The following is a 27,681-nucleotide window of genomic DNA, read 5'->3' on the forward strand; positions in this document are numbered from 1 at the left end:
TGTGTTCAGAGGTGTGTCTTCCTGTAACTGTATTATCATCTGCATTATTATGTAATTCAGTAGAATTCACAGCATGTATGGAAGCTATTTATGGTAACAACGGTAGTATTTATGGAAACAATTAAAATGCATGTATGCTGTGTGGCGTAATACAGCTTAGCTGTGTTCTTTCCACCGTCACACATTATTCACGATAAAATAATAATAAATAAATAATCATAGTAACAATAGAGTGCAGTAATTATAAAATGAAACGCAGTACAGGCGATTATTAGTGAGTACAGTAGTTAATACTGAGTTAATAATGAATAATCACTTTTTTGCTGGCTATTTATATTGGCAGTTATCGTAAAGCAGATGGCGCGGTCGTCACTAGACGTTATGACCAAACGATGGGACTCGAAAAAATGTAATGTGATTGTGGCGGGTGTTGTGTAAGTCCAGGTGGTTGTCAATCCCATACGTTGTCACTCGATACAGCTGCATATAAATAATTTTATAAAAGTTCTCTTCATAAGCGCACGTCGAAACGCTCATGTCTTGTGCGGTTCTGCCAGGGCAAATCGATCAAGCGAGAAACACGCGCAACGCAAAGTTGGAGCTTTGGGTCGACGGCGTCCACCATTATTACGTCAAGGTAGGAGCTGGTGGAAACCAACAGCACAAGTCAGACTAATTCAGGACATTTATGGCCTCAGCGCCCCCCCGTCGCTGTATTTCCCACAATGCACTTTGCTGCTTCAGGTGCTGACGGATGTACAGACCCTCCCCGCAGAGCAGAAGCTGCTGACTCATCTGGAGGCCAAACTGACTGCAGGCGGACGTCCCGTCATCCTCTCTGCCAACCTGACGCGCGGCCTGGGCCGGAAGATCAGCTTGTCCGCCGTGATGAGGAACGTGTTCAAGGAAACGGCTTCGCTCTCTGGTATCAAACTGTGACACTTCGTTCAGCCTTACCGTGTTTTACTCCAACGATACACACATCTCAGGATAAACAAACGTCCTTCTTCGATAATCGAAGAGCTTTAGACACAGACACGAGATTATCAAAGCATAGCTTTCCTGTCTGATATCAGCATGTTGCTGGTTCACGTCCCTCCAGTAGCTGCCTATAGAAGATTCAAATAGCAAATACATAGATAATTATAGCAGATGGTGTTGCACTCCCTTGTGGAGCTATCAGGAGAGAAGTGGGTCTGGGACCCATTTTCAATGTGGAAGAGATTCAGCAGCTCTGAGGGACAGAGGGAACTCATTTCACCACATGGGGGAAAAAACTGAGAACCAAGGGGGTTTTGATTTTGGACTCTGGAGGGTGAGACCACTAAGGAGCCAAAAGTGAAGGAGCACAGGGCTCTTTTTTGGGGATCTGGTAGTGATCAGGACCTTCGGGATGGGTACAGCTTCCACGTTGGCAGCTGTTGCGGTTGATGTTTTCGCAGTGCTGCTGGAGCGCAGGCTGGAGTTGGCACACAGGCAGTACTCCGTAGATGTCGACCTCCTCTTGCCCGGGCTTCTGGGAACCCGAGTTTTTGGCCTGATGCAGAACAGGGCCTCACAATGGAGCTCTGCCCTGAGGGTCAAATACGGCCTGCGAGGTGAGCGTCCGGGGCGTAAATCCAGAACCGGTTCCGTAGAGCCCCGGTGGGACTCCTCGCCGAGTGTCACCATGCTTTGCACGACCACATCCTTGTCCACGAAAGGTGAGGACAGCCCTCTGTCCCATCAACAGGAGACGCGCGGAACCTTCGGCACGAGTGTCACACAGCCCAGACGGCGAGGAACGAGTTGCAGCCGAACGAGACGCACCACCTGAGGGCGGAGCATGAGCTGCACTGCTCAAACGCCATGTCCATCAACCATAAGGTGACGCATGGACTGAGTCCAGGTTGAGCATCGTTTGGTTCTGCACAGGGGCTGATGGGAATTGTAGTTCAATGACGGTGTCCTAGACTTCCATCTCCACGCTTGGAGAACGTTCAGTGGCACTCTGCTGTCAAGGGAGATGAACGTCCCTGTCCTGTCAGTTGTTCAAACCCACCCGAATTCCTCAAGGCGCACACACCCGCTGATGGATGATGACACGTTGCACATGTTTCTCAGCAATCCTCGGATTCTCAGAACACATATTTTTCTCTTGCATTCCGGTCGTCACTTTTTAACAGCGCTTTACCTTTTGTTTTTCCATCTGAGACTGATAGATGTTTCTTCGCAGCAGGGACGGCCCTAGTAGTTTGGGAGGCTTTTTTTGGGGATTTCAATTTGCCCCCCAATGTGATCAACATTGCAGTATCTTTTCAAAATTGACTTTCTATCACCACAGCACACAAGCTCATAGTGTATATATGTACATGTATAAATGTACATAGTGTATATATGTATACTGGTAAATACAACCTTCCCGTGTGATCTGTTAAGTTTGTTGAATGCAGTAATATGAGGGGCCAGAAGAATTTTTTTTCCAATAAAGAAACTATTTTAATGACACCTGAATGCATAATTACAAAAACAGTGTATTTCAGCAGCTGAACTTTGACAAAGTGCAAAGATAGCCCATAAACATACCGCTACACTTAACAGGAAATTACTGCTAATAAATAATAACGGGACAGCTGGTAGGGTAAATAATGGGTAAATCATTATAGGTACTGTATCTTAACATTGTAAGTCGCTTTGGAGAAATGCATCAGCTAGATGAATAAAGTGTGAAGTGTCAGTACTTATCAATGAAAGTAAAAATACAAACATGAAAATTAATAAATTTAAAAAACACTGTAACCTGAATTCTGGCCAAGTGCAAAGATAAAACAACAGAAATAAACACGAAAACAGTCCTATTAATATCACTTAATTTATTAATACATAAAAAAAGTAACGTTCTCAGTAAAATAACAGTGATTATTCCCTCTCTAAAGTCACCACTTCGTTCTCCACACGACGAGTAAAGAAATGAAATAAGGTTTCAGTTAAAACCCAAGAAAGGCTCTGTCTTTACATTCTACTTTTCCTGGAAGCAGAAGCTCAAAAGCATCTTCGAGGGGCACCTCATGTCCGCCTTTCATCCCGTAGCTCCTGCTGAGACATGAAGAGGGTCCGGGTCACGTCCGCTCGGTGCTGGACCTGAGTTACGGAAAGCACTGGGACGAGATCAACAACAAGCGACGCGTCCTCCTCAGCCAGTCCTTCAAGAACCAGTCCAGACATGCCCTCACCAGCTACCTCCTCGAGGTACAGCCGTGACCATCCTAGCATCATGTGAGGGGTCGTGATCTCCCGTGATGCACCTGAAATCATTAGAAGTTCATTGACAATAAAACTGTGAGCTAATGTGAACATGAAGAAGGCTCCTGTTGAAATCCCAATTGTATGGACGGATGGAGGAACGGATGAGTAGCTGGACGGACGGACGGATGGATGGACGGCACTCCCATTCACTTTGACACTCCTCCCCTATTACCAGTTCAGCTTGCAGGTGCTGGAGAAACACCTGAGCTACAGAACCCAGCTGCTGCACTCCCACCTGCGCCAGAAGGGGGCTGAGAGCAGCACCCACCTCAAAGTGAACTACAACGACCAGCTGCCCCTGATAGCCGGGCTGCACTGGAGAGACTTATCCAAGGCCCGTCTGCGTAGGTGGGAAGGTGAGTCCTTGAACTAAGCATCTGACCGCCCTGCTCATGTTTGATGCGGTTTGTGGCAATGGCTGCTGGATCTTGACCATCAGGAGCATTCAACATGGACACGCCGTGGCTGTATGTCTACACGGCCCACAAGCTGAGCCAGCCTCAGCGTCGTGCGGTTCAGTTCAGCACCGAGATCACAACCCGCAAGTGGGTGACTCTGCGCAGTTTGGTGCTGGAGGGCTTCTACCGGGAGAAGAGCCGGGAGCGCGAGGGCCGGCTGCACCTCTACACACCTACGGACACCTACTTCAAGGTATGGGACTCCCTGACCAGCCAATCGCCTCCGACGCGATTGCGACCACCTCGCAGACGTGATTGTGACAGATGATTTGGTACAAAAAATGATGGAGCTGTGAAGAAATTAGGAGAGAAGTGGGTGCAAAAGAAATGCATTTTGAGACCCTTCTTGGTTACTGGGAGGGATTCAGCAGTGCTGAGGAACAGAGGGAGATGATTCCACCAATTCGGAGCCTAAACTGAAAGCCTACAGACAACAAAGTAGCCATAGTTACAGCATAGTAACCCTTCCAGAAAGGGTTAGGGTTAGAGACTGATTGAAGTCCTGTAGGTATCAGAGTATAGATCCTTGAACTTGTCTTGAACTTGATAGCACTTCAGACTTCAACTAGGGGTCACCACTGCATTCCTCTGGATCTTCCAGTGTGCCACTTTGTTACAGGTAAGTGGCTGGGGTACAACTGGGAAGCAGAGCCTGAAGGCTTCCGGAGCCCTGAGCTCGGTCTGGACCCCCACCCTGCGGGGGGACCTCTCCCTGGAGGGCAAGAAGGACAAGAAGGCACTGCAGCTTGTCTCCAGCTATGGCAGACAGAACATCACCATCTCTGCCTCAGTCGTCACCATAGATAAGGTAAGAATACTGCTAGCGTGTGGTTTGCCTTACAGAAAACCAATCCAGGAACAGACAGTGAACAGCATTATGGGAACTGTAGTTTTCTTTTTGGAGTGGCAACCAGCAGTGTATTGTCTTTATATCTTACCTGGCCCCCTGCAGAGGCTGAGGAAGAGGCTGGTGGCCATGAAGGTGGTCCTGATGGAGCCTAAGGGCCTGCCGGTGGAGCTGGAGCTGGAGGGGGCGGTTGAGGAACTGAAGCGGGACAGGGAGCTGTACCAGAAACAGGGAACGCTACGCCTCAGGTGTGTGTGGGCCTCAGCCATGTGTGAGTGCCTCAGGTGTACCCGTACCCTTTCCATTGACGTGGACGTTGAGTACTTTCTGTTCTTTAAGTCTTTAAGAAAGTCAGGGTGGAGCTGATGGGCTGGTGCCCCATCTGGGCGTACCCTGCCTTACACCCTATGCTTCCAGCATACGCTCTTGACCACCACAACCCTCCACTGGAGAATGGATGGATGGATGGATGACCAGGAGGTGCCTTCTCTCTTGCAGGCAGCCCTTCCTGCACTTCCCCCAGAAGCTGCTCCTCCATGAGGTCTTCACAGTGGACCTGCGAAGGAGCCGCTACATCCTGGAGTCGAGGGCTGTCCTTAGCGGAAATAAGGAGTGCCTTCATCGCCTTACCTTGAGCTACCACCCTGACAAACCCTCCGTGAGTTTCCCACCACACGGAGATCTCCCTGTAAATGGGTGGATTACTCCTCTTCTCCTGACTCTTGCGTGTGTCTGATGTATGTTTTTGGCCTAGGTGTGTTCCGCCCTCACTCACCCCTTCAGGTCTGAGACCATTCCCCAGGATTCCGAGCTGTGTGTTACACTTTACACCAACCAGGTGAGGTCTACATTTTTTTTTTCGTCTACATGCTGAAGGTGCTTCATTCACCCCTCCATCTCCTCCCTGTCCACAGAGCCAGCAGGAAGTGCAGGGCACAGTGAGGGTCAATAGGAAGGACAAACTCATAGTTCTGGGACAGGTGCAGAACATCTCAGACCCATCTCAGCAAGGCTGGGTCTTCCAGGTCAACCTCACTCACCTGCTCCAGGTACAGCTGAGCTCTTCGGTCCAGTAAGCAGCTGTGTCAGAGGTGTTGTTTTCTGTGTATTGCAGGAAAGGTGCTATGTAAATTGTTGTTGTTATAGCTGCTATTATCATCATAGATCCAGGTCCCTCAGTCAGCGAGCCTACAGGGGGCGCTCTACTGGAAGCTCTCCAACAACAGCATGTTTGGGTATCTAGCGACAGGAAAGGCCGTAGTCGACCACCAGCGAGAGAGCCAGGTGCCCTATTAATAGAATAATTTTGAAGGCTACCCTGATCATAAATATGTTTTACTGGATTGATGGATCACATTCTAAAGGAGAAAGTTTTAATTACCCTACAGTTTGCAGTGCAGCTCAACGGATCGTCCAGGGAAGTTGGTCTCTACTCGTCCTTCAGCCAGCACCACAGCTCCGCAGTCCCCAAAACATTCGAGGTCAGGTGCTTCTTTCACTTTCACATTGACACAAACATCTACCAGTTTATTTATTTTTAACTACAATTGTTTGCTTAACCTGTTTTACAACATAGGGGCAGTAAAGAACTCCCAAACAGAATACGGCTCTGGGGGTCGCCTCAGTTCAACTCACTTCCACGGTGTTTACAGCTCACGCCTGGTGTGTGTGTCAATGATCAAAAGAATAAGACAAGGAAAGTTGTACATATTTATGGTATGAGTGAGTCAACAACGGCAGCTGAATAGAGAAAACTTTGCGGGGATAGCGTTTTCATTTTCGTCATTTTAAAATTCTGTTTCAAATGAATGGAAACAATTTTAATGTACCTCAAAGCTGATTTATCCATAAATCCATTTTTGTTCACTGCTTGTCGTGATCAGGACTGAAGGGAAGCTAATGTATGATTTTTAAAAAGTATTATCTGCTATAATCATATCCGGTACTTTCAAAGTCAAACCCACAAATAAATGACCACATATACGTTAATAAGTTAATAATCAATTAATAGAGACATATTTTGATTTATTTGAACTATGTCTGTTGTTCATTTTTGTTGATTGTGTCTTTATAGTAATAGTAACTTTAGCTCCATCTACAGAACAATCACTCACGTCTTCATCCTTGAAGCGGTTGGTCAGCGATTAAGTGACGGCTGGTTACAGCAATTGAACGAAAACTCGGTTCGCGTCCCTTCGTGTCCAGGCCCACGCCAGGGCGCAGCGGGAGGGAGGCCGCATCGGCACCTCCGTGTACGTGAAGACGGACGGGGCGGATCGAGCCAACCTGGAGGCTGAGTTGGTCAACGTGGCGGAAGAGGACACGCGGCTCCTGGGTGCCAGGGCGGTCCTGCGCCAAAGGCTGGTGCCCATCTTACAGGACCTTGATGTGCAGCTGTCGACCAATGTTTCCGCCGACAGGTGAACGTCTTCGGGTGTAATAAGGATCATCCTGTGTTCCTATCCCGACCTGATCCGTAATCCAGTGGAGTCTCAGTGCCGAGCGTCATTCCCGGCTGTAGAATCGCAGGTCAGCGTGACCGTATTTTTATCGCCCCCTGCAGGATGTCTGCAGAATGCAGCGTGAAGCAAGCTGGTGGTTCTCTTCAGGCCCAGCTGGGCGGCGCTCTGGAACCCAGGCCTGGGCTGCGGGCGTCCATCAGAGGGGGTCTGCAACACTCTCTGGCCAGCCTGCCAGCACTGCCACCCACCCTGGGCCTGGAGGGGGCACTGAGGCAGTCGCAGCAGCTCACTGAGGGTAATTCGCTGTCAATTTTCCGACTGCACGCATTTTGATGGTCACTTTACCACTCAACGGGCACTTTTTACTCGCTCTCAGTCGTTACCATTGGACAGTTCACTCACCTTAACCCATGTATTCCTGTTTCAGGACAGCTGACCATGGTGGTCGGGGAGGCTGCTTATGGCCTGGAGCTGCGCCACCATGATTCGGAAGGTCCCGGGGAGCAGGAGCAGGGCGTGCTGGGAGTCGAACCGGGCTGGGCCAGGGCCTGGCTGCACATGCGTGGCCCAGGACAGAATCTACATGTGAATGTTAGCAGCAACCTGGGGGATTCGCATGGCGGGGGGCTCCACGCTACGCTCTCACACTCCTCCGCCCAGCTCCTAGCTGCAGGTGAGTCCCTGACATTTCCCATAGTGCTTTGCAAAACGTATGACTGAGCACGCATAACCTTCTTTGGGACGATATGACGAGACATCCTGCGCTATTGTCACGGGAGCAGGTCTTCCATCCAACAGCAGCATGCGGGCGAGCTGGACCTATGGTGAGCATGGTGTCTCCACGGTGACGGAGCTCCAGGTGGGGTCGCAGGGCCTCCGGGCCGAGGTAGAGGGGGGCCGGAGAGGACGGGGACCCCCACGGTGGGAGCTCTTCTCCAGCCTGCGGCACCACTGCACAGCCTTGCTGGAGAGAGGCATCCCCAGAGCCACGGATGTTTCCGGACACTATCAGGTACCTTTTGGGTGTTTGGTCATCAGTGTTAGGAAGGGGGGGGGGGGGGTGGATTCGAACCCGCATCCTGACCGGCAGCACTCAGGGCCGTTTATAAAGCCAATATTTCATAGCATTTCCCCATAAGCAGCACGTTACGCTTGATGCCTCTTTGGTCGCGTGTTCCTCTTCCTGTGGTAGGCGGAGCCACACGCCATGAGCGCAGGGGTGGCCGTCCAGGTGGACCAGCGCAGGAAGGCGGAGGTGCTGGTCGAAGGGGGGCGGACGAACGGCAGCGTCAGGGTTGCCGTGTTGATGGAACACGGCGTGAAGAGGCTGCTGGGAGTCCTGCCCACAAGACTTCAGGTGACGCTTCTGGTCCTTTGGCCCGCGGTGAATGTTTGACCTCCGTCTAAAAACGCTCTCCAGCGATTAAAACGAGCGGAGCAGTAACATATCGGTTTAACTATTAAAATGTCATTTTAGTAACACAAATTTTTAGTCAACATCAAATGGACCAGTTCCCAATATATTCATGAACCTTCAAAATGTATTGGGACCAGTAGGTGGCGCAGCGGTTAGAGATGCACTTGAAGGACACGGGTTTGAACCCCCGCTCCTACTCCTGAGGAAGGTACTTTCCCTGAACCGATACAGTAAAAATTACCTTGCTATAAAAATAGGTAAATCATTATAAATGGTGTAAATATAATTATAAATCATTATAAATGGGGAATACAGTAAATATATGAAACAAATAGAAACATGTCATAAAACATCCACACAGATTAAAAGGCCCTGCTGCCCGGGTTCGTTCATCATATCGAACCAGCGTTTTAAGTTTCTTCATATTTCCATTGCGTGTTATTGAACGCGGACGATATGTTATTGCTTCGGCTCTGCGCTGTGCTCCAGGTCGCCGGGTCTGTTATTGGACTGAAAAGGCTGTGATCTCATGCCCTGCCGGTGCTGTCCAAACAAACACATAGAGCCAGGGGTTTGTTTTCACAGATGGACTGCAGCGGAGATGGCGGCGCGGAGCAGCTCTCCGGCCGGTGCTCTGGAGCCGTGGCCGACCAACCCATCGAGGTACAAGCCTTCCGCCGGTGGGGGTTTCGACCGCACTGCTCGGGTCTGCAGTTGCGGGTGGGCAGGCAGGCGGCGCAGGCGGAGGGCTGCTACGACACCCTGGGCCGGGATGAGCTAACAGCCAGTGCAGTCCACTCCTCTGGTGCGCTGCACTCCCTTGGCCTTCCCAGACAGGCCCGCCTACGCGCCCTACTCGAACCCGGGGCCGGCTCATGGCGGTGTGTGCTGAGCGCTTCTATAGGCAGGATGAATGCGCACCTGAGCGGGGAGCTGAGGGTGGTGCCCGTGTGCAGGTGGCGCGGCCTGGCCTCGTATCGTGGTCCCGGCAGTCCCGGCACGGTGGAGGTTCGAAGCCTGGTCGGTGTGCGACGCTGCCACCTAGAGGCTGAATTCAGCACTGTCTTGGGCAAGGGCACCTCCAGCCTGGCGGTGCTCGCTCATTGCGGAAGCCTGCGGATCAAGGGCGCACGGGTGCAGGAGGGGCCAAGGAAGAGTCGAACGTCTTTCGTGGCAGTGGGAAGAATGGGGCAGAACCGCGTTACGGCGTCTTTGGTCCTCAAGCAGAACCGGGACGCGCTGAGCTGCCGGGGATCCCTCCTGCTGCTGGAGAGGACAGCGGAGCTGGGCTGGACACTACGGCACCGCTGGGCGTCCCTCCGGAGGACCGTCCCTGAGAGGCTGAGCATGGACGGGTGGGGACGCGTGGGTCGCAGCTCCATGTCCGGAGGCATTCGCCTGGCCCTGGGTTCACACACGGCCCAGCTGGACATGTCCACAGCGTGGCGGCTGGACGCCTCCCTCCGCGCTGCCCTCCGCCACGGGCTGCCTCCCCTTAAGGCTGCCGGAATCCCGGAGGACTCGCTCCTCAACCTGGCCATCGGCAGCGAACGGGTCCGTGCCGATCTGCTCGGCGCCCACTGTGCCGTCTCTGCTCGAGGAGACTTGCAGGGGTCGCACAGAGAGACGTGGAGACTGACCGTCAGGCAGCGCTGCGCAGGGCTGCAGGTAGAAGGTACAACGGAAACATGGACAAGCGGAACTGCTGGACATGTTTTCCCTCCAGGCCCAGAGCCTGTCCCACCCCTGGAACATTGTCCCTCAGACCTGCACAAGGATCAGAGCAGATCAGAGCTGCTCACGTTGGAGCGGCAAGGGACCTTAAATCTCAGTGGACTCACTGACAGACCACGGTCTTTATTTGAAAGAGACATAACATATATAGACTACTAGGGCGGTGCAGCAGATAGCGTGGTTTCTGGTTTTATACGTGGGTTCAAATCAGGCTCGGTCTGTGTGGAGCACATTCTCCCCATGTTCGTGTGGGTTGCTTACAGGTGCTCTGGTTCCCTCCCACAATCCAGAGACGTGTTTTAGGTAGACTGATGATTCTAAATTGCCCTTTGTGTGTGTGTGTGTGTGTGTGTGTGTGTGTGTGTGTGTGAGACTGCCCTGTGGTGGACTGCTGCCCCATCCAGTGGGACCCACAGATGTGTTTCAGGGGGTCCGTGCAGCACAGGCCTGCTTTGAATACTACACCATCTAACTAAATAAAAGTTGAACATTAAATTAAGATTTTACTCCGCTGTTACAATGTAATGCTCACTGGTGTTTCGTCTGCTCGCAGATGCGGTTCCCCAGGCAGTTCTCGGTGAACGGGACGGTCGCAACCGCTGCCTGCGGCCTGCACCTTGACACCCGGGTGGAGAGTGCTGCTGGGGAAGGGGCGGGGCTAAACCTGGTGTTTGACTGTGCCTCCAAGCTCCGCCTCCAGGCCACCGCGCAGCACACTCTTCCCCCGCTGCAGCGGCTGGGGGTCCCCGCCCACAACACCCTCACCGTCTCGGTCCAGAAGGACCCAGCGCCGGCAGCCATGCTCCTGGACCTCACGCTGGGCCGGTGCGAGTTGAGAGTCCAGACCAACATTGACCGTGCCCTTGGACCGGAGGAGACCGGGTCCGGTTGGGCCGCCAACCTGACCAACCGCTGCCTGGTCCTGAAGGTGAAGTTTGCTCATCTATTCTTTCAGAGGCGTGGGGGTGAAACCCAACTCTTAGCGGTTCAAACTGCGGGAGGGAAGGAGGGAGGGAACCTGCTGTTGTATCGTTGAGTGCTTGAAAACCCGGAATAAAAGATCACCCTCTATTTTTGAGTCCCTGAGTTTGGGATTGTTGTTATTCCTTGTTGGTATTTGGTATGGTGGCATGGTGGCACAGCGAGTAGCGCTGCTGTCTCACAGCGTCTGGGTGGTGTGAGAGGATGTGGGTTCAATCCCCGCTCAGTCTGTGTGGAGTTTGTATGGGGTGCTCTGGTTTCCTCTCACAGTCCAAAGACATGCTGTTTAGGTTCACCCATAGTGTGTGAGTGACAGAGAGTGTGTGTCCCACTGATGTATGGATGAGTCTCCCAGTGTAAGTCACTGTGTGAATAAGGTGCGTGGGCTGATAACACTACGTAGAGTTCGTTGGAAGTCGCCTTGGAGAAAAGCATCTGCTAAATAAATGTAATGTATTTTTATAACATAAAAACATATAACGAACTCCTATTACACAACGCACCATTCACATATGTTGATTGGTTAAACTGTACATCTTTTCGGTTCATATAGTTTAAGGGAATCTCCGATTTGCCGCGAGGTCATCAGATCGACGCCCCGTCGTAAGCCGTGGACCACCTGTCCAGTGGACTCTGTTTATGGGGGACCAAACCCGGGACATTTCCTTAGAGGCCCCACTGCTGTTTGTTTGGTCTCGATGGGGCCTGTGGACGCAGCTGCGCCGGTTCCTCCTCTGTTCACCCCGAGCCTGGAAACTTCCGGAAGCGCTTCAGCTTGGGGAAGAAAAATAATAAAGAGGTTAATGATCTGCTGCTCCCTCCTTACTCCAGATGTGCGAACCTTCAAGTGTGAGCGCTGCAGGGGCCCAAGATACTTCCCAGAATTCTCCTCCAAAGCTCCGCAGGTTGTGACTGTTGGGATTTACTCTGTTGCAGGAAGCAGGCGTTCCGGAGTCGCTGGAACTCTCCGGGCTGCTCTCTCTGTCCCCCTGCCGCTCCGCCCTGTCCTGCAGCCTGACTGCCGACGGCGAGGCCCTCGCCCTGCAGCTGAGTCACTCCTGCCGTCCCACACACAGCCTCACGGGGGCGGTGACGCACTCTTTCTCCCGGCTCGGCAGCTGGGGCCTGCCCTCCGAAAGCAGGCTGGTCCTGATGGCACCCGGGGGTCCCGGCCGGGACGGGACCCTCCTGCTGAAGGCGGGCTCTTGTCGAGTTAGAGCCAGCGGAGATGTGAAACCTGGGGGGCGGAGCCTGTGGGTTTGGACCGCAGAGACCGAGTGTCCGCTCTTAGAGGTAATGTTCTTATTTTCTCATATTCAGATGATGAAATCTGGACTAACCGCATGTGCGCGGAATGAAAATTTCTTGCAAGGAAGACAGTAAATTCAGAAAACAAAGAAATAAATTTGAATAAAACGTAGGTCTGTACTCTCAGGTGTTTACCCTGGTACACAGCCTTTTAACCCAGGGCTGCTATGGTAATCAGCCCGTTCTGTCCGGCCGCAGGGCTTCAGTCTGCCGGCTCAGTCCCGGTTCAACGGCTCCCTGCTGCTGGAGGACTGCGCGCTGGAGGTCCGAGCCGACGCTCGGGTCGACGGTCACTGGGCCTCCGTCCGACTGACCGCCGGGTGCCGCCAAGGGCTGCGGCTGGAGGGGCTTCCGGAGCACGGCTCGTTGATGCCAGAGTCCAGAAGGGCACCGCCTTTACAGTACGGTGCCGAGCTAGAGCTCCGCGTGCGCCGCTGCGCCCTGGGGGTCTCCGGGGGGCTGCGGACAGCAGGGAGGCTGGAGGGCTCACTGCTTCTGCACAACAACTGCACGGCCCTGCAGGTAGGGGTTCGATGCCCCCTCGACTCGGTGTCACTCGCATCACTCGCCCCATGGCAGACACCGTCCCGAATTACAATTATGAATGAAAGCCGTTTTGTTCGCAGCACCTGGGGGCTCCATCCAGGGTTGAAGGACACGGGTCCCTGCTTATGAGCACGGGGCTCATGGACTCCCGCGTGTCCCTCGTCTCAGGTGACACCCACCTGCGGGCTCTTCTGAGCACCAAGGCCGCCAGGGTACTGCAGTGCCTTTCCCGCTCCTCGTCACACGACAGCTCAGAGAGAGCACATCAGTGTCAATATGCAAATATTTTTCGTAATGATGCATCAATAATAACCCAACGAGACCAAGTCGGGTGATGCTTCTCATCAGATGCATCTAATTAGGCTGAAAACTAGTGGAAAGTGGGTTTACTGTTATTTTATTGCTTAATTTAATTTATAAATATTATATTTATTTTAGGGGGGCGCGGTGGCGAAGTGGGTTGGACCGGGTCCTGCTCTCCGGTGGGTCTGGGGTTCGAGTCCCACTTGGGGTGCCTTGCGACAGACTGGCGTCCCGTCCTGGGTGTGTCCCCTCCCCCTCCGGTCTTACGCCCTGTGTTGCCGGCTCAGGCTCCGGCTCCCCGTGACCCCATATGGGGCAAGCGGTTCAGATAGTGTGTGTGTATATTTATTTTATTATTTTCCGGACAAAATCCAGTACTTGTTGAATTGCCTGTGGGACATTACCGTGGTATGTGCCTGTGCTGCTCTGCTGGGGTCTTTTGTCGCTTTAATTGCCTCCTGTTCAACGAGCTCCATCTGAGCACCATCTCCATCGCTTTCCTGCGCCAGAATCGACAGGAAGCGCTCGCCGAGCTGAGCCACTCGGCCACTCTGCTGCGGGAGGTCGGGCTTCCCACCAGCACCGCGCTGGCCTTCAGCTCGGAGCGAGGACACGACTCCTACCGCAGGGCTGTGAGCTGCAGTTTGGACAGCCAGCAGGTAGGGGGCGCCACACCTAGTATACACTGTGGTATAATTAGAAAAATTATGATGGTTTAGGAAAACAGTTGCTGCATTATGGTTTAGGGGCCTTGGTTGTTCTCCCTGGGCGTGTGTGCGTAGCAGCCTCGCTCATGGTACTTTAAAAATTACAGTAAAAATTACCCTGCTGTATGAATGGGTGAATGTGTTCATATGTCATGTTTTTTTTGATCTGATACACTATGGTAACTGCTTCCCGCTCGTTCCTTTGCAGATCAGCGAGGACTTGAGCGTGGAGAGGACTGGGACGGAGGTCCGGGTGGAGTACCGCCTCGATCACTCCGTGGGCTCCCTGCGGGGGTGGGGGGTGCCCGAAAACAACAGCGTCCAGGTGCCCCATCTGCCGCACCCGTCCGTCCGTGTCCCGCTGTCTGTCCTCTCTCTTTGTCTGTCTGTCTGTTTGAATCGGCGCTCTGCTGCTTCTGTCTGCCGCCCCAGGCCGAGCTGGACTTCGGTCAGGCGAGGCGTCTATCTGTGCGCTCCCGGCTCGGCGATCGGTTCGTCAGCCTCGGTGCTCGCCTCAAGGACGCGCCCGCGTGCACCGAGGTTGCTGGAGTCCTGGAGCACAGCTGGGCCTGGCTGCGGGAAAAAGGGCTCCCCAGCGCGGTGGAGGTACGAGGGCCCGAAGAACATTATCATTTAAGTAACACGTGAAATCGGTGTAGTTTACATGCCCAGCCAACAGATGGCAGTATAGAGCACCTAAACGGAATAGGAGTGTGGGACCACATTCATTCAACTCACTTCCACAATGTTTACAGCTGGTGTATCTGGTGTTCCTGACACATGATCTCCACTGCATTTTCATTCATTTCATATTTGTACGAATTTTAATACAGCCTAAATGTATTACGTTTAGTAATATTTTAAAATAAGTTTGTTTACATTTACATTTATTCATTTAACTACATCTCAGAGGATACAATTTGCGCACTAGGAGAAACAGAGACGTAGTTGCGGACGTGTGAGTCTTAAAGTTAGTTTTCTTTCCGCTATACGCAGCGATGTTCATCGCACGAGTAGGCGCGTAAAACTCAGAATAGACGATTCCTGATCAATATCTGTTTATATATAACAGTTTGATCTTTTTTCGTTATTATAGCTTTGGGCTTTTTTAGGGAACCTAAACTGCAAATGAATTGAGGGATGTCTGTTTTACTAAAAGTAACTTTGGAGTAACAGACAGATTCGGACCCAAGTGAGTTCATAAACTGAGGAGCGGGTATATACCAGTTCCGACACTCAAAAGTTGTGCCCATTAAAATGACATAATAACAAATTCCATGTGTTACCATGCCCATCGCCACTCTGGTATACCGGTCTGAGGTTGGTTCTTTTCCGGCAGGTGTTGTGCTCCATACAGGGGTCTCTCCCGCAGCTCCAGGCCAGGGCTCACCTATCTACAGATGGAGAGAAGCTCCTGGCCTCTGCGCTGAATGTTAGCTTAACTGGGGGTCGTCTCGCCCTGCTGCTCTCCCTGGCTGGACCCCCCCACCTCGTCCCGGGGCCACTCCGCGGCCTGGACGCTGCCGTCACTGCCCACTACAGAGGTGATTCCGGAATGCGACCCGCAACCTCGGACCCTTCAGGCATCACAATCACGCATGTCATAAATGGACGATAAGCAGAAAAAAATGGTGATTAACACCGAGTGGAGATGTCCCAGCAAATAATTCCTGCAACGCTTCAAACGTGGCTTTAATATACTCATAGTAGACTGCGATTAAGAGATGTAGGGGACAGTGCAGCTTCTTGTGGACCGAGAGGTTGCAGGTTTGAATCCCTCTTTCGGCTCTGAAAACTGCCCAGCTGTATAAATTCATTTCATTTTCAGTGATTTTTTTTTTTTTATTAATTGCTATGAGTCAATTGACTAAGAATGACCGAGTTGCAACCGACAGTGTTGAAGACACCTGTTCATCCATAACCCACGTCGGCTCACACCTACTGCAATAGGATTCCTGCTACCCTTCACCATGCTAACTGCCCCACTACCCCCCCACCCTTTTCTAACTGCTCCACCGTCCTTCCCCAAACAGGCAGCCAGAAGCACGCCTCTGTGGACCTGTACTGCAATGGCACGCGAGTGCGGTTGGTGGGGGAGGCGACTGTCTGGGGAGCCGGCGGGCGGGAGGCCAGGGTTGCTCTGCAGCACAGCAGAGAGGGGGAGGACAAGCCCACAATACAGGTGAACAATTTGGGTCCCCACCAAGGGGGTGCACATTTTGACATGCTTTGTGGTGCGCCTTATTCTCACCAGCTCTTTGCATATCATGTAGTGAACAGTAGCATTCAGAGTGGGTGTTTCTCCAGGTGGAGGCCTGGGGGAGGCTGACCGAGACTCAGCTCCGGGGATCTCTGGCGTGGAACCCCAAGACTAACTCCTCGCTGGCTATCACAGTGCAGGGACACAACCTGCCGTCCAGGTGCGAGAGGCAACATCTCCAATCCTGTTCCAGCCTTACTAAATTCCTCAATGATTCCTGCTTAACATATCTTATTTTCCAGTTTTTTTTATATAATTGTTTGTATAACACTGGGCTTCTTTTGTTCAGAAAGGAGTTGAACTGCAAGGTACATCAGAGCATACCTGCATTGCAGCTGTACCTGCCTCCCCAGCTTGACGCCAAGACACAGGTGAACTAAAGGACTACGGCACATGCGAGTTTAGTGTCATACATTTGGTCTCGCTTCAGCACCATAATTGACTCTTGCAGTATGGACATTCAAATAGATTCCTTCCTGCAAGGAGAAGGGTCCGAACTTCTGCTGCTGCTTTGTTGATGTACAGGTAAACCATACAGGCTCAACACTGCACGGGTTCGCCGAGGTAAAACTAGGTGGCAACAAGCTACAGGCCCTGGGCGAACTGAGCATCGCAGAATCTGGGTACAAACAAGCAGTGGAGGTCAAGCACTCCTTCCCACAGGTCGGCCACAGTCTGTCCACCTATACACTCAATACATTTCAACCTGTGTGGTCTTCCGTTGGACCACTAGACATAACCAGGTGCATGTTTTACCTTACCGCAGCTGAAGTCCCTTCCCGGGAATGTTGCGCTAAACTCGATCTATGAAGGAGGGAACCACACTTGCAGGCTGCAGCAGAGAGTCGTGTGGGGAGGTCAAGAGCTCAGTGTGTCAGGCCAGTACCTGAGCCTCGAGCAGGAAAGGGGCACTCGCAGGCTGCAAGGTAAGACACCCTCCATTCTGGAGTTACACAGATTAAAACCTTGAACTTCCTGAAATAGAACAGCATGAAGAATTGGCTAAAGCACTGCCCCCTGTAATGAACCGCAATGGCAACCAGTCCAGATGACCGGTACGTTTGCCATCCTGCCAAGCGCATGTGGACTGGACGTCCAGCTGGAGAGGTCGGCTCACCGGCTGTTGGACAGCATCCTTCTGGACTGGAAGGGACAGGGAACAACCGAGAAGGTGGGAGCCGAGGGAGTCGTTCCCGTTTGCCATCGCATTGTGCGTCGGTGGTGTGTGGCAGAATGCGTAATAGGTGTGTCGGGTTCGAAAGCCCTGCTGTCATTTTGGAGAAAATTGTCCCACAAGTAATAGTTTCTAATGATCCAGCAGTGTGCTGAGTAGTTTTGCCAGTGTGACCCAGTGTCGCGTAGTGCGTTTCTGAGAGCTGCACTGAGTCTGTGTGCCCAGGTGAGGGCGCTGTGCTCTCGGACCAGAGACGACGAGCTCTGGGAGGGCAGGGTGGAGCTGAGGCAGCCTTTTACCCCGCCCCTTTCGCATCTTCACCTCCGCGCACTCTCGCACACGCGCGCTGGAGGGCAGGGGAGCAGCCACCAGGTACGGCACCCACAGCGGCGCACGTCCTCCTACAGGATCACATCTGGTTCTCATCCTTAATTCATTATTCAGTCTCTTCTAGAAAAGTAACGTGGTGAAGGGTAACTGGGTAAACCTACCAGGGTTCCCTGTAGCAGCTGTTTAGGGACAGTTGGTAGCGCAGTGGTTAGAGCTGCTGCCCTTGAGCCTAAAAGTCGTAGGTCTGACTCCCACTTTCGGCTGTAGTATCCTTGAGTAAGGTACTTACTGTAAATAGCTCCACTAAAATACCCAACTCTATAAATGGGTGAATAATTGTTAGTTGCTTTGGAGAAAAGCAATGAATAAATGTACATGTTTTCTTGTGTCAGGCTTGGCTGTCCTGGAATGACGGAAAGCCCATGAATGTTACTGTCACGGTGAACAGACAATGGCAAGGCTCGTCCACCAGGGGGCAGGCTTGTCTTTCCATGTCTCCTGGCCAGGTACCCATCTCCAACGCACACTCACTTATTAACCACTTGTTGAATTCAGGGTCACGATGGTCTCGAGCCTATCTCAGAAGGATGGTGCGTGAAGCAGGGTACACCCTGGATGGAACACATGCATTCACATAGTCATAAACACAGTAGGGGCAACTGAGAGTTGCCAGTTCACCCGAAACACATGTATTTGGATTGCGGGAGGAAACCAGAGCACCTGGAGGAAACCCACACAGACACGGGGGAAACCTGCCCACACGCAGACGCAGGCAGATTTGAACTCGCATCCAAAATCACAGCCCAGTGCTCTCCGTTGCTCCATTATGCCACCCTACAATGTTGGTATAATTATATAAACTTTCATAATAAATAAATATCTCCTGGCTTATATAATCAATACAGGGGGTCCTTGCTTATAACAGGGTTTCATTTTAATATGTGATTTGTTGTAAGGCGCAAACCCCCTAATGCTAAATTGGATAAACCATAAGGATACATAAACCATTAGCAAGCATGTTTAGTAGGGCTTCATTGTATTTTTCACTGATTTCGTAAATTCATGTTAAATTAATATAGAATAACAATATTGAGCGCAGTATTATATTTTCATGCTACACTACAATTTTTACGTTAATTTCTAGATCTGTTTTCTTTTGCTTTTTCTTTTCCACACCTCCAGCACATTCATGTTTTCACTTGCTAGCATGAGTAAGTTGAGGTGATAGGTGTTCAGGGCACTAGGGGGCGTAGTAGTTAGAGCTATTGCTTTTGGACTCAGACGTTGAGTGTTCGACTCCTATATCCCTTGAGCAAGGCAACTACCTTGAATTACTCTGGTAAAAGAAGAATTACCCAGCTGTATAAATGGGTAAGTTTTTGTAAGTCGATTTGGAGTAAAGTGTCGGCTAAATGAATAAATGCAAACGTACTGTGCTGCTTGAAAGTATGTGATCCCTATGGGGACAATTATTGCTGTATTAAATATTAAAATAAACATACAATCTAAATCTTACAATGAACTTCTAAAATGAGTAAATGCCTATGATTTACACCCCTGATTCCATTTACCTGCTCGGTTTCGCCAGTACAACTTGGGCTTCGCTTAATTTTACACCTGCACTACTTGCGTGTTCCTGCTACACACACGATTTCCTCCAAAGCAACACATGGAATTGCTCGTTACCTGTTACGTCACATGAGAAACACTGATTCTCATTAAGCAACCATTTGTGGTAAATCTTGGTAAAACTAAGGGACACGAGGGGTCCGCATGCTTTCAATCGGCGCTGCGTGTTCTGTGTTGGAGGTGCGAGCGGCGCTCCCCTTTGCGGAGCTGGAAGGGTGCGGCTCCGTGGCGCGGGAGGGGAACTCGTACTCCCAGACGGCAGAGCTGAAGTGGGGGGGCAGGCGCATCACCCAGGCGATGAAGTACCAGGTAACCTTCCGAATGGACCACCGGTTGATTTTTTACGAATATATTTTGCACGTGACGAGAAAGAGGGAGACCGGTCCCTCCCAGCGCGTGCGTCCGGACGTCCGGCTGATGTCCCGATTGCTGTGTGTCTCAGAGAGGCGCCAGGGGTGGACACACCCTGCAGCTGGAGGGGGGGGCCGACAACGTGTCCCCCCAGCCCTGTCCGTCCCACACCTTCCTCGCCCAGGTGCACACCAACGGCCGCGACCGGCTGGAGCACCACCTTCTCCTGGGCCTGTGCCCCCCACACCCGGTGGGTTGGAGTGCCGTGCTACACACACACACACACACACACACACACACACGCAGGAGCCGTTAGGAAGCTGTTGCTGCTTATCAGTGCATCGAATCCGATTCATTCGGTGTAACTCAGTCCAGAGTATTTACACTCACTCCTCAATTTACTTACTTAACGTTCCTTTTACCGCTATATCACAGTAAACAAACACAAATGTCCCTCGATTTATTTATGGATCGGATTTTGTAAGGGTCTCAGGTAAATCTATAACAGCAGCGAGGTGGGAGCGTACTGGTTAGAGCTGCTACCTTTGGACCCAGAGGTCACATATTCAAATCCTACCTCTAGCTGTAGGACCCTTGAACAAGGTACTTACCCTAAATTCCTCCAGTAAAATGACCCTGTTGTGCAAATAGGTGAACCCCGTCCGTCATTTACATTTATTCATTTAGCAGATGCTTTTCTCCAAAGCGATGTACATCTCAGACAATACAATTTGTGCATTACATTAGGAGAAAGAAAAGTGCTTAAAGAAAAGTGTCAATTAAACAAATGTGTGAAAAAAAATATTGTTCAAGATTTTTTGTCGGCATATTTTTGTTCATTTGGAGCTACATTGCTGTTAAAACTAAATTAAAATGACAGGCAGTAAAAATATGTTGAGCTGCACAAATCATGATGGACTACACATGAAATCATATAGAGAAGATGCCACAGGATAGAAATGTGAGGGAAACTGTTGTTGGTGGTCTATACCCCACCCAGGTTTCTTAATGAAATTTGTGAAAATTAAAAAAAAAAAAAAAAAAGAACAAATATGTAAGTAATACGCAAATAAACTGTAAGATGTTTGTATCTTGGAAAGTTTGTAACTCAAATGTTTGCAACAAGAGGAACCAGGATAGACACAGGAACTTAAAAGTGCAGTAAAATTCCACGAAAGGTTATAAAACCCCACAAACAACCGCACACAACCCTATGTCGCGTACCTGTGTGTGTGTGTTTTGCAGTCTTGGGCTGTGTCTGGGTACCACCGCGTCGGCACAGGCCAGGAGCTGCTCTACTCCCAGACGCGTCTCTCGGTGTCCGGTCAGTCCCAGTACAGCGGTCTGACCGTGGTCCTGACGAACACCTCCATGCCTCTGCGCACCAACTTTTCCTTCCACACCGAGGTGGGTGCGCAGTGTGTGCCTGTGTCACCATGGATACCGCAAGCCCCCCATCTCTGTGTGTTAGCGTGTCCATCTGTGTGTGTGTGTTGCAGTTACAAGTTGGCGATGGGGCTTTGGAGCTCGGGGGAAGTGTGTTCTCCTCCCGCCGGGGGGGTGGGCTTCAGGTGGGGGCTGTGCTCGACCGCAGCGAGCGCCTCTGGCTGCAGGGGGCGCTGGAGGGTCGCTGTGTGCAAGCAGCTGCAGGATACAATGACGGTAGGATCTCCTTCCACGTGGAGTAACGGTTCCGCAGTCGAGATGATGATTGTGACACGTGTGTGTGTGTGTGTGTGTGTGTGTGTGTGTGTGTGTACATGCAAAGGCGTACTGTCAGATGACAACCTGACGGTGGCACTGTGTCTCGAGGGGCGTCGACACGTAATACTGGAGGTCCAAAGGACAGAGGACGGAGTCAAGCCAGAGTCGCTGGCATCCATCTCTTTGAGGGCGGCCAATCAAAGCCTGACGTTCACTGCACAAGCCTGCATGGAAAGCCTGCAGGCAGCAGAGGTGTGTGTCGCCATGTTTCACCCTCTTTCCATACTGTGAGCTGCAGTGTTGCAAAGGGATGCGACGACTGTATCGTCCTCTGTGGTGTCTCCTCAGGCGAGAGCGTGTCTTCTGGGCTCACGTGTGAGGAATAAACTGCTGGACAAAATTCGAGTCCTGCAGCGCCTCCTGCTGGAGATCAGACGCCAGGTACGGTCTGAGCAGGGAGTGCAGGGGAGCTAAGTGTGGTTTTACCATGTTTTGCTGCAATGTGATTTCCTCGTCCCCCTTCGCAGGACAACGCTCTGCTGTGGGAGATGAGCGAGAGGCCCCTGCGTTGGGCCCAGAAGGCCGAGGCGCTGCTGGTGCAGAGGGTCGCGGGAGCCTGGGCCGCGTGGAGGAAAGGCGTCCTGCGGCACTCCCTCACTAACCGCTTACCGCGGTGCCTCGAGTCCCTGCGCCACCTGTCCCAGCAGCTGCAGCAGGAGCTCAAGAGTAAGGAAGCGCTCTGTACCGCGGTTGCGGCCAAACTGGCGATCGCAGGCAGGGTCAGCGCAGCCGCTACCGGCGTGGTTGCGTTCTGGGTCATCGTGAGGGTCCGACAACGTGGGTGTGGTCCTGGTCACGGTCCGTGTGTAGGCAGCGCAAATGAGCACGACTGAGCAGTAATTCGATTGTAACAATGGACAGTTAATTGCATTAAGTGATAGTACTGAGGGCACAAGTACAGACAGGTGGATGGATAGATAGAGTGTGAATCCCAGTGAAAGTAAATAAATACATTTACGTTATGTCATACATGGGTATGTCAAAAAAATATCTGCAATAATGTTCTTTTGACCAGATACTTAACATTGTGGAACCTCCTAATTGATTGTATTATGTATAGACAATATCGTGCACTATTATTGTTATATTAGTTTGTATCTCATATGATATACAGGTCTTCCTCGCTAGTTTGTTTAGTGACACCACCCTGGTAGGCGGGGAACCGTTATTTACTATGTTTTTATTGTATTGGGCGATGCTGTTCGTGCATTTTGGACGCAGCGGAAACGCGGCGTTAGAGGCGAGCTTCACGGAGCCCATCTCATCCCGCTTCGCCTCCCGCAGGGCCGCTGGCCACCCTGGCGGGGGCCTACCAGGACGCGACCGGCCGACGGCTCGACGCCACTTGGAAAGAGACGGTGGTGCTTTGGTCTCGAAAGCTGGCGGAGCAACTGCCTGCAGTTCTGGAGGAGCACCAGCTGGGGGCGCCGCTGAGAGCGGCGCTGGGGGCGCTCACTGCCGCACTGGACCTGGTGAGGAACTGTGGGACGCGCTGATGTCAGGGTTGGACCAGATGGTGATGGAAGCTGCAGGTGCTCGTGTGTGTGTGTGTGTGTGTGTCCAGGTGAGTCAGCAGATGGCACAGTGGGCGGAGTCCAGGTTGGGGGCGGCCCTCGTAGGGATCAGAAGACGACTGGCATCTCTCTACAAACTGTCACACGGGTACTGTGGAAAGATCCGGAAAGCGGTACACTTCCCCGGTCCTGTGTATGCTTTTGGTCATGACTGATTTGCGCACACGTATGTGTGTGTGTGTGTCCCAGCCGCTGCGAGGTGAGTGTCCAGCTGCCGTTACCGAGGGGCGCCTGGTCGGACGTGGGCGGGGCCGGGATGGTGGAGTTCCTGCTGGACGAGTGGCTCCTGCGGCCCATGGTGACCGTGGCATCCCTGCGACCCGCCGCCGAGCTCTACCGCCTCAAGAGGAGGATGATGGAGAGTCCCTTCAACCGTGAGTCCTGCTTTTCCACAGAGCCCGGGTCTGAAAACCCCACTTTAACCGCTATGAGCTCGGCTGGTGCGTTCGGCAGAGCGAAAGCCTCTAAATGTCAAGGTCGGGGGTTTGAACCCAACAGCAGGCTCTATAATTGGCAACCACTGTTAGAATAGTGATTAGAGCTGCTGCCTTTGGACCCAAAGGTCTCAGGTTCAAATCTCACCTTGAGCTTTAGTACGGTTGAACGAGGTAATTCTCCTAAAATAGCTCCCGTAAAATTACCCAAGTGTATAAATGAATAAATTACTGTCGATAAAGGAACATTGTACACAAGTTGTTTTGGAGAAAAGCATTGGATAAATGAAAAAATGTAATAACTGTTGAAGGGACATTCCTTGTGCAGCAGGGGGCGTAGCAGCTAGAGCCTTCTCACGAGACATGGGTTTGAATCCAGCCTCCGGTTGTAGTACCCTGGATAAAGGTGCTAATCCCAAATTGACACAGTACAAACTACACCGTATGAGTTGAACACTGTTAATCGCTTAGGAGAAAAGTGTAAATGGGTGAAGGTAAAAACATCTGAATGTGAACTTTTCATTCATGCGTTACGAATGTCTGCATTGCAAATTGGAAAGTTCACAAATTTCGTAATTTAATATTTGACTCTTACTCCCATGAACTTGCATTAAATATGTTCTATTTATTAATGAATGAAGGTAAAAATATCCACCATATGCACTGTGTAAAGAGTTGTGGAGTGGATGGAATGTGTAACCCTAAGTCCCAGAAGGTAAACGGTACTGTATCAGGTGCGGCTAATTGAACACCATTTGCTCGAACCCGCAACCCGTGTCTCCGTTTCCCAGACCAGGCTCTGCTGGTGTCTGACCAGTTCGCCCTGTCCTTCGACGGGCGCCTCTACGAGCTTCCCGGCCGCTGCCCCCTCCTCCTGGCCCGGGACCTCATGGGCGGCTCCTTCACCATGGTGCTCAGCCCCAATACAGCGCCAGAGCGCACCCTGCTGGTGGAGATGAGCAACACGACCGTGAGCATTTCGCCCCACGGCCAGGTAGCGGTCAGTCAGTCAGTCCTCTCCTGGTTTACCTTTAATTATTCATTTGGCGTGTAATCTCCTTACACTGATTTACCCATTTATACAACCAGGTAATTGTTACTAGTACCTTGATCAAGGGTACTACAACAGGGGGTGGGATTCGAACCCATGTCCTTGGAGTGCAGGGTGACACTCTAACCACTGTATCTTCAGGTGGAGATGAACTGCCGTGAGACAGACGAGAGCTTCAGTGACAGCGGCGTGTCGGTTAGGAGAGATGGGGTACTCATCCAAGTCTCCAATCAGAACGGAGCGCTGCTGTCATGTGACCTGTCGCAGGAGGTCTGCAGTTTGACGCTGGATGGATGGCAACATGGTAAAAAAAATAAATAACAAAATCGGGAGTGATGTGTTCGTTGGGGGTGTCTGATGTGCAGGTGTGTGTGTGTGTGTGTGTGTGTTTGCGCAGGTGTGTCTATGGGGCTCCTGGGGACCAATGACAATGAAGCAGGAAATGAGCTCACCCTCCCCGACGGCTCCCAGGCGGATGGCGAGGACCACTTCCTCCAGAGCTGGCAGGTAAGGGCGCAGGCGGTCCAGCTGGGGTTTCATCCGCCTGGATGCTTTTTTGTCCACACACACAAACACACAAACACACTGGCACACACACTTGGCATAAGCCCATTAAAGGTAAAGATGATCCACGTGGGTCATCTTTACCTTTAATGAGCTTACGCCAAGTGCGTGCTTGCGTTCACGTGTGTGTCTGCGTGTGTGCGCTTTCCGCAGCTGAAGCCACACTGCCGCCGAGGCCCTTGTTCCAATACCTCCAAGGCCGAAGCGACCTCCGACCTCCTCAGCTGCGCCTCCCTCTTCTCGGATCTGGACTCCCCCCTCGGCTCATGCTTCCGGGTGGTGAGTCACGCCCCACGCACACACACACACACACACACACACACACACACACTCACACGCACTCCATATTCTTCTTTCTGTTTTTTCTGGTTTTTCCCATAAGGAACCAAGGACAAAGTGTTCCCTTCGTCAAAAATTAACTTCATTAGATGATATTTCACATGTTCTGCATTCCATGATGTGTGAGTAATTTGCATATATTAATATTCAAATGAACATGGATTCTGTGTTAAGTGGCACAGAAATGAGGGAAACACACGTCGTAGAAGGAAAAACCCGTTTAAATCTGCAGCGAAACCCCCATAACTGCCAGTAGGGGGCAGTATGGAGCAGGGTGTGTATTTGGGTTACCTCAAAAAGAGTCTGTCGAGCTTTCCACATCCCTCTTCACCCAGGTGGACCCGGGGCAGTTCTTGGCTGTGTGCGAGAGGTCCCGCTGTCACCGCGGGAGTGCCCCCTGTAGGCTGGCGGCTGCCTTTGTCCACCTGTGTCGCAGAAACTACGTTCCGCTGGACCTTCCAGAGCTGTGTGGTCAGTGGCTGCTCCTCAGAGGCCTCCCATGTAGTACATATTCCTCATATAGTATGATGTCATTTAATAATATATAATAGTGTTATAACATGTTATATAACACACACACACACACACACACACACACACATTTTCAGAACCGCTTGTCCCATACGGGGTCGCGGGGAACCGGAGCCGACCCGGTAACACAGGGCGTAAGGCCGGAGGGTAAGGGGACACACCCACAAAATAATATTTCTCATGCAACTATATCTTAATGAAACATTATGTATCCTATTATTAACTTACTACAGTTTGAGGAACAGCGACAAACCATCACATTTGTTCTTCACTTGCAGTGAGTGTCTAAAAGTGGGAGGAGTCACCGAGCCCAGTCCCGGGTTCGAAGTGTAGCCCTGTCTGTGGACATGAGGACGAGTGTGATTTTACTGTCCATGGGAGCCACGGATACGATCTGAAGAGAAACATGATACGAGGCGGGGGGTGCTGAGCTCATGCTCCTCTCTGAAGCTCGATCACAGTTCCAACCGGTGCTTGTAATGGGGAGTGAACAGCGGAATGATGGTGTGCATTATTTTTACACCTTTAACATGAGAGCAGGTTGGTAAAAAAAGTGTAAAGTGCAGGTAAAACATGTGCACCCCAACCTTGGTTCCAGTGCGGCACTGTTTCATTGATTTGTATTTCCAAAAAGATGAGCTAAATGAAAAGGTTATTAAACTGGAGACATTTTTGGCCTCTTTCACTTTTCCCATAATTCCATACTGAATTAATTTGCATAGCAGAGTTCCTTATGGAGATAGTTATTAAAATGCAGTTTCACTTTGTTCCCCTTATGGATGACCAGGTACGGAACATAATGTAATATAGTTCCTCGTTATTATATAGAGGGCATCATAGTATCAGTGCCTTGCAGTCTAAAGTCCCGGGTTCGAATCCCTGTTCCCACTGTAGCACCTTTAAGCAAAGTACTCACCCTGATCTGATATAGTAAAAATGACCCACCTGTGCAAATGGGTGAATCACTGTCAGTAACTTACTGTAACAAGCGTCACATTGTGAGTCACTCTTGAGACAAAATAAAGGTTAATTATAATAATTACATTATGGTCCTGTAAACACTTTGTTCCTTTGTTGTTCCTTAAAAGTCATAGACATAATTTACATCGCAGCACCGTGTTTTCTGAACTCACAGTGTACCCTGGTAATGCTCTTGTAGTAAAGTAGCAATACTTGTGTCCATTAATTTAAAGGCTGTATTATATAATAATATTCACTTCTCTCTTTGAGAATAAATTTATGTCTTGGCTTTCAGTGTAGCATAAAATATCTGAATAACGTACAATAAGTGTCCTCATTAGATCTTCATAAAAGGTTTTTATAAAAACTAATTTTTGTTGTACTTGATTTAGTATATCTAGTGATTTTTTTAGAAAAAAAGTTTTTGCTGCATGTCCTAAAATGTCCCTATTCATGTGTGTAGAACATTCCAGAAAAGCGTTCATGCATCGACGAATCATTTATATCTGCCATCGATTGACCATCCTTGTTGGGTTGAGATGCAGGAAATGCGTTCATGTTCCTTGTCCAGGTGTTGAGTTTGTGAGTTGTTACTTGTGTGAGGGGGGGGTGCTCTCAGAGTGCAACCTGTGGGGTCTTGACCTCCGATCCCTGGGAACGCAACTGAAGTGC

General features: G+C 50.9%; 2 protein-coding genes across 2 annotated transcripts; both read left to right on the forward strand.

The window, feature by feature from the left end:
• The first annotated feature begins 869 nt into the window (after positions 1-869).
• LOC108921447 (uncharacterized) lies at positions 870-21,480 on the forward strand. Its single transcript, XM_029248983.1, has 38 exons — positions 870-925; positions 1,443-1,598; positions 1,733-1,866; positions 3,070-3,228; positions 3,461-3,641; positions 3,725-3,936; positions 4,363-4,551; positions 4,696-4,838; positions 5,089-5,248; positions 5,345-5,428; positions 5,505-5,639; positions 5,755-5,874; positions 5,979-6,071; positions 6,796-7,010; positions 7,154-7,347; positions 7,480-7,725; positions 7,835-8,064; positions 8,245-8,409; positions 9,055-9,132; positions 10,757-11,131; positions 12,121-12,396; positions 12,691-13,014; positions 13,119-13,250; positions 13,851-14,000; positions 14,257-14,373; positions 14,481-14,654; positions 15,388-15,592; positions 16,082-16,230; positions 16,356-16,468; positions 16,598-16,679; positions 16,834-16,971; positions 17,075-17,234; positions 17,352-17,479; positions 17,708-17,854; positions 19,622-19,750; positions 19,884-20,042; positions 21,038-21,199; positions 21,292-21,480. Exons 1-38 carry the CDS (start codon positions 889-891, stop codon positions 21,478-21,480), a joined length of 6,240 nt encoding a protein of 2,079 aa, XP_029104816.1. The 5' UTR covers positions 870-888.
• Positions 21,481-21,696: 216 nt separating this feature from the next.
• On the forward strand, positions 21,697-27,034 carry LOC108921559 (apolipophorins-like). Its single transcript, XM_018731056.2, has 12 exons — positions 21,697-21,748; positions 21,845-21,937; positions 22,024-22,222; positions 22,841-23,028; positions 23,121-23,218; positions 23,320-23,504; positions 24,356-24,558; positions 24,757-24,919; positions 25,013-25,122; positions 25,333-25,458; positions 25,854-25,989; positions 26,328-27,034. Exons 1-12 carry the CDS (start codon positions 21,725-21,727, stop codon positions 26,336-26,338), a joined length of 1,536 nt encoding a protein of 511 aa, XP_018586572.1. The 5' UTR covers positions 21,697-21,724; the 3' UTR covers positions 26,339-27,034.
• Positions 27,035-27,681: the final 647 nt, after the last annotated feature.

The sequence above is a fragment of the Scleropages formosus genome, chromosome 25 (assembly GCF_900964775.1).
Source record: "Scleropages formosus chromosome 25, fSclFor1.1, whole genome shotgun sequence".
NCBI lineage: Eukaryota > Metazoa > Chordata > Actinopteri > Osteoglossiformes > Osteoglossidae > Scleropages > Scleropages formosus.

Coding starts and splice junctions, on each gene's coding strand:
- LOC108921559 (XM_018731056.2), top strand. CDS start 21,725: ATGGAAAGCCTGCAGGCAGCAGAG. Junction 23,029..23,120: donor TCACTGCCGCACTGGACCTG/GTGAGGAACTGT, acceptor GTGTGTGTCCAG/GTGAGTCAGCAGATGGCACA. Junction 25,123..25,332: donor ACTTCCTCCAGAGCTGGCAG/GTAAGGGCGCAG, acceptor CGCTTTCCGCAG/CTGAAGCCACACTGCCGCCG.
- LOC108921447 (XM_029248983.1), top strand. CDS start 889: ATGAGGAACGTGTTCAAGGAAACGGCTTCGCTCTCTG. Junction 7,726..7,834: donor CGCCCAGCTCCTAGCTGCAG/GTGAGTCCCTGA, acceptor TCACGGGAGCAG/GTCTTCCATCCAACAGCAGC. Junction 8,065..8,244: donor ATGTTTCCGGACACTATCAG/GTACCTTTTGGG, acceptor TTCCTGTGGTAG/GCGGAGCCACACGCCATGAG.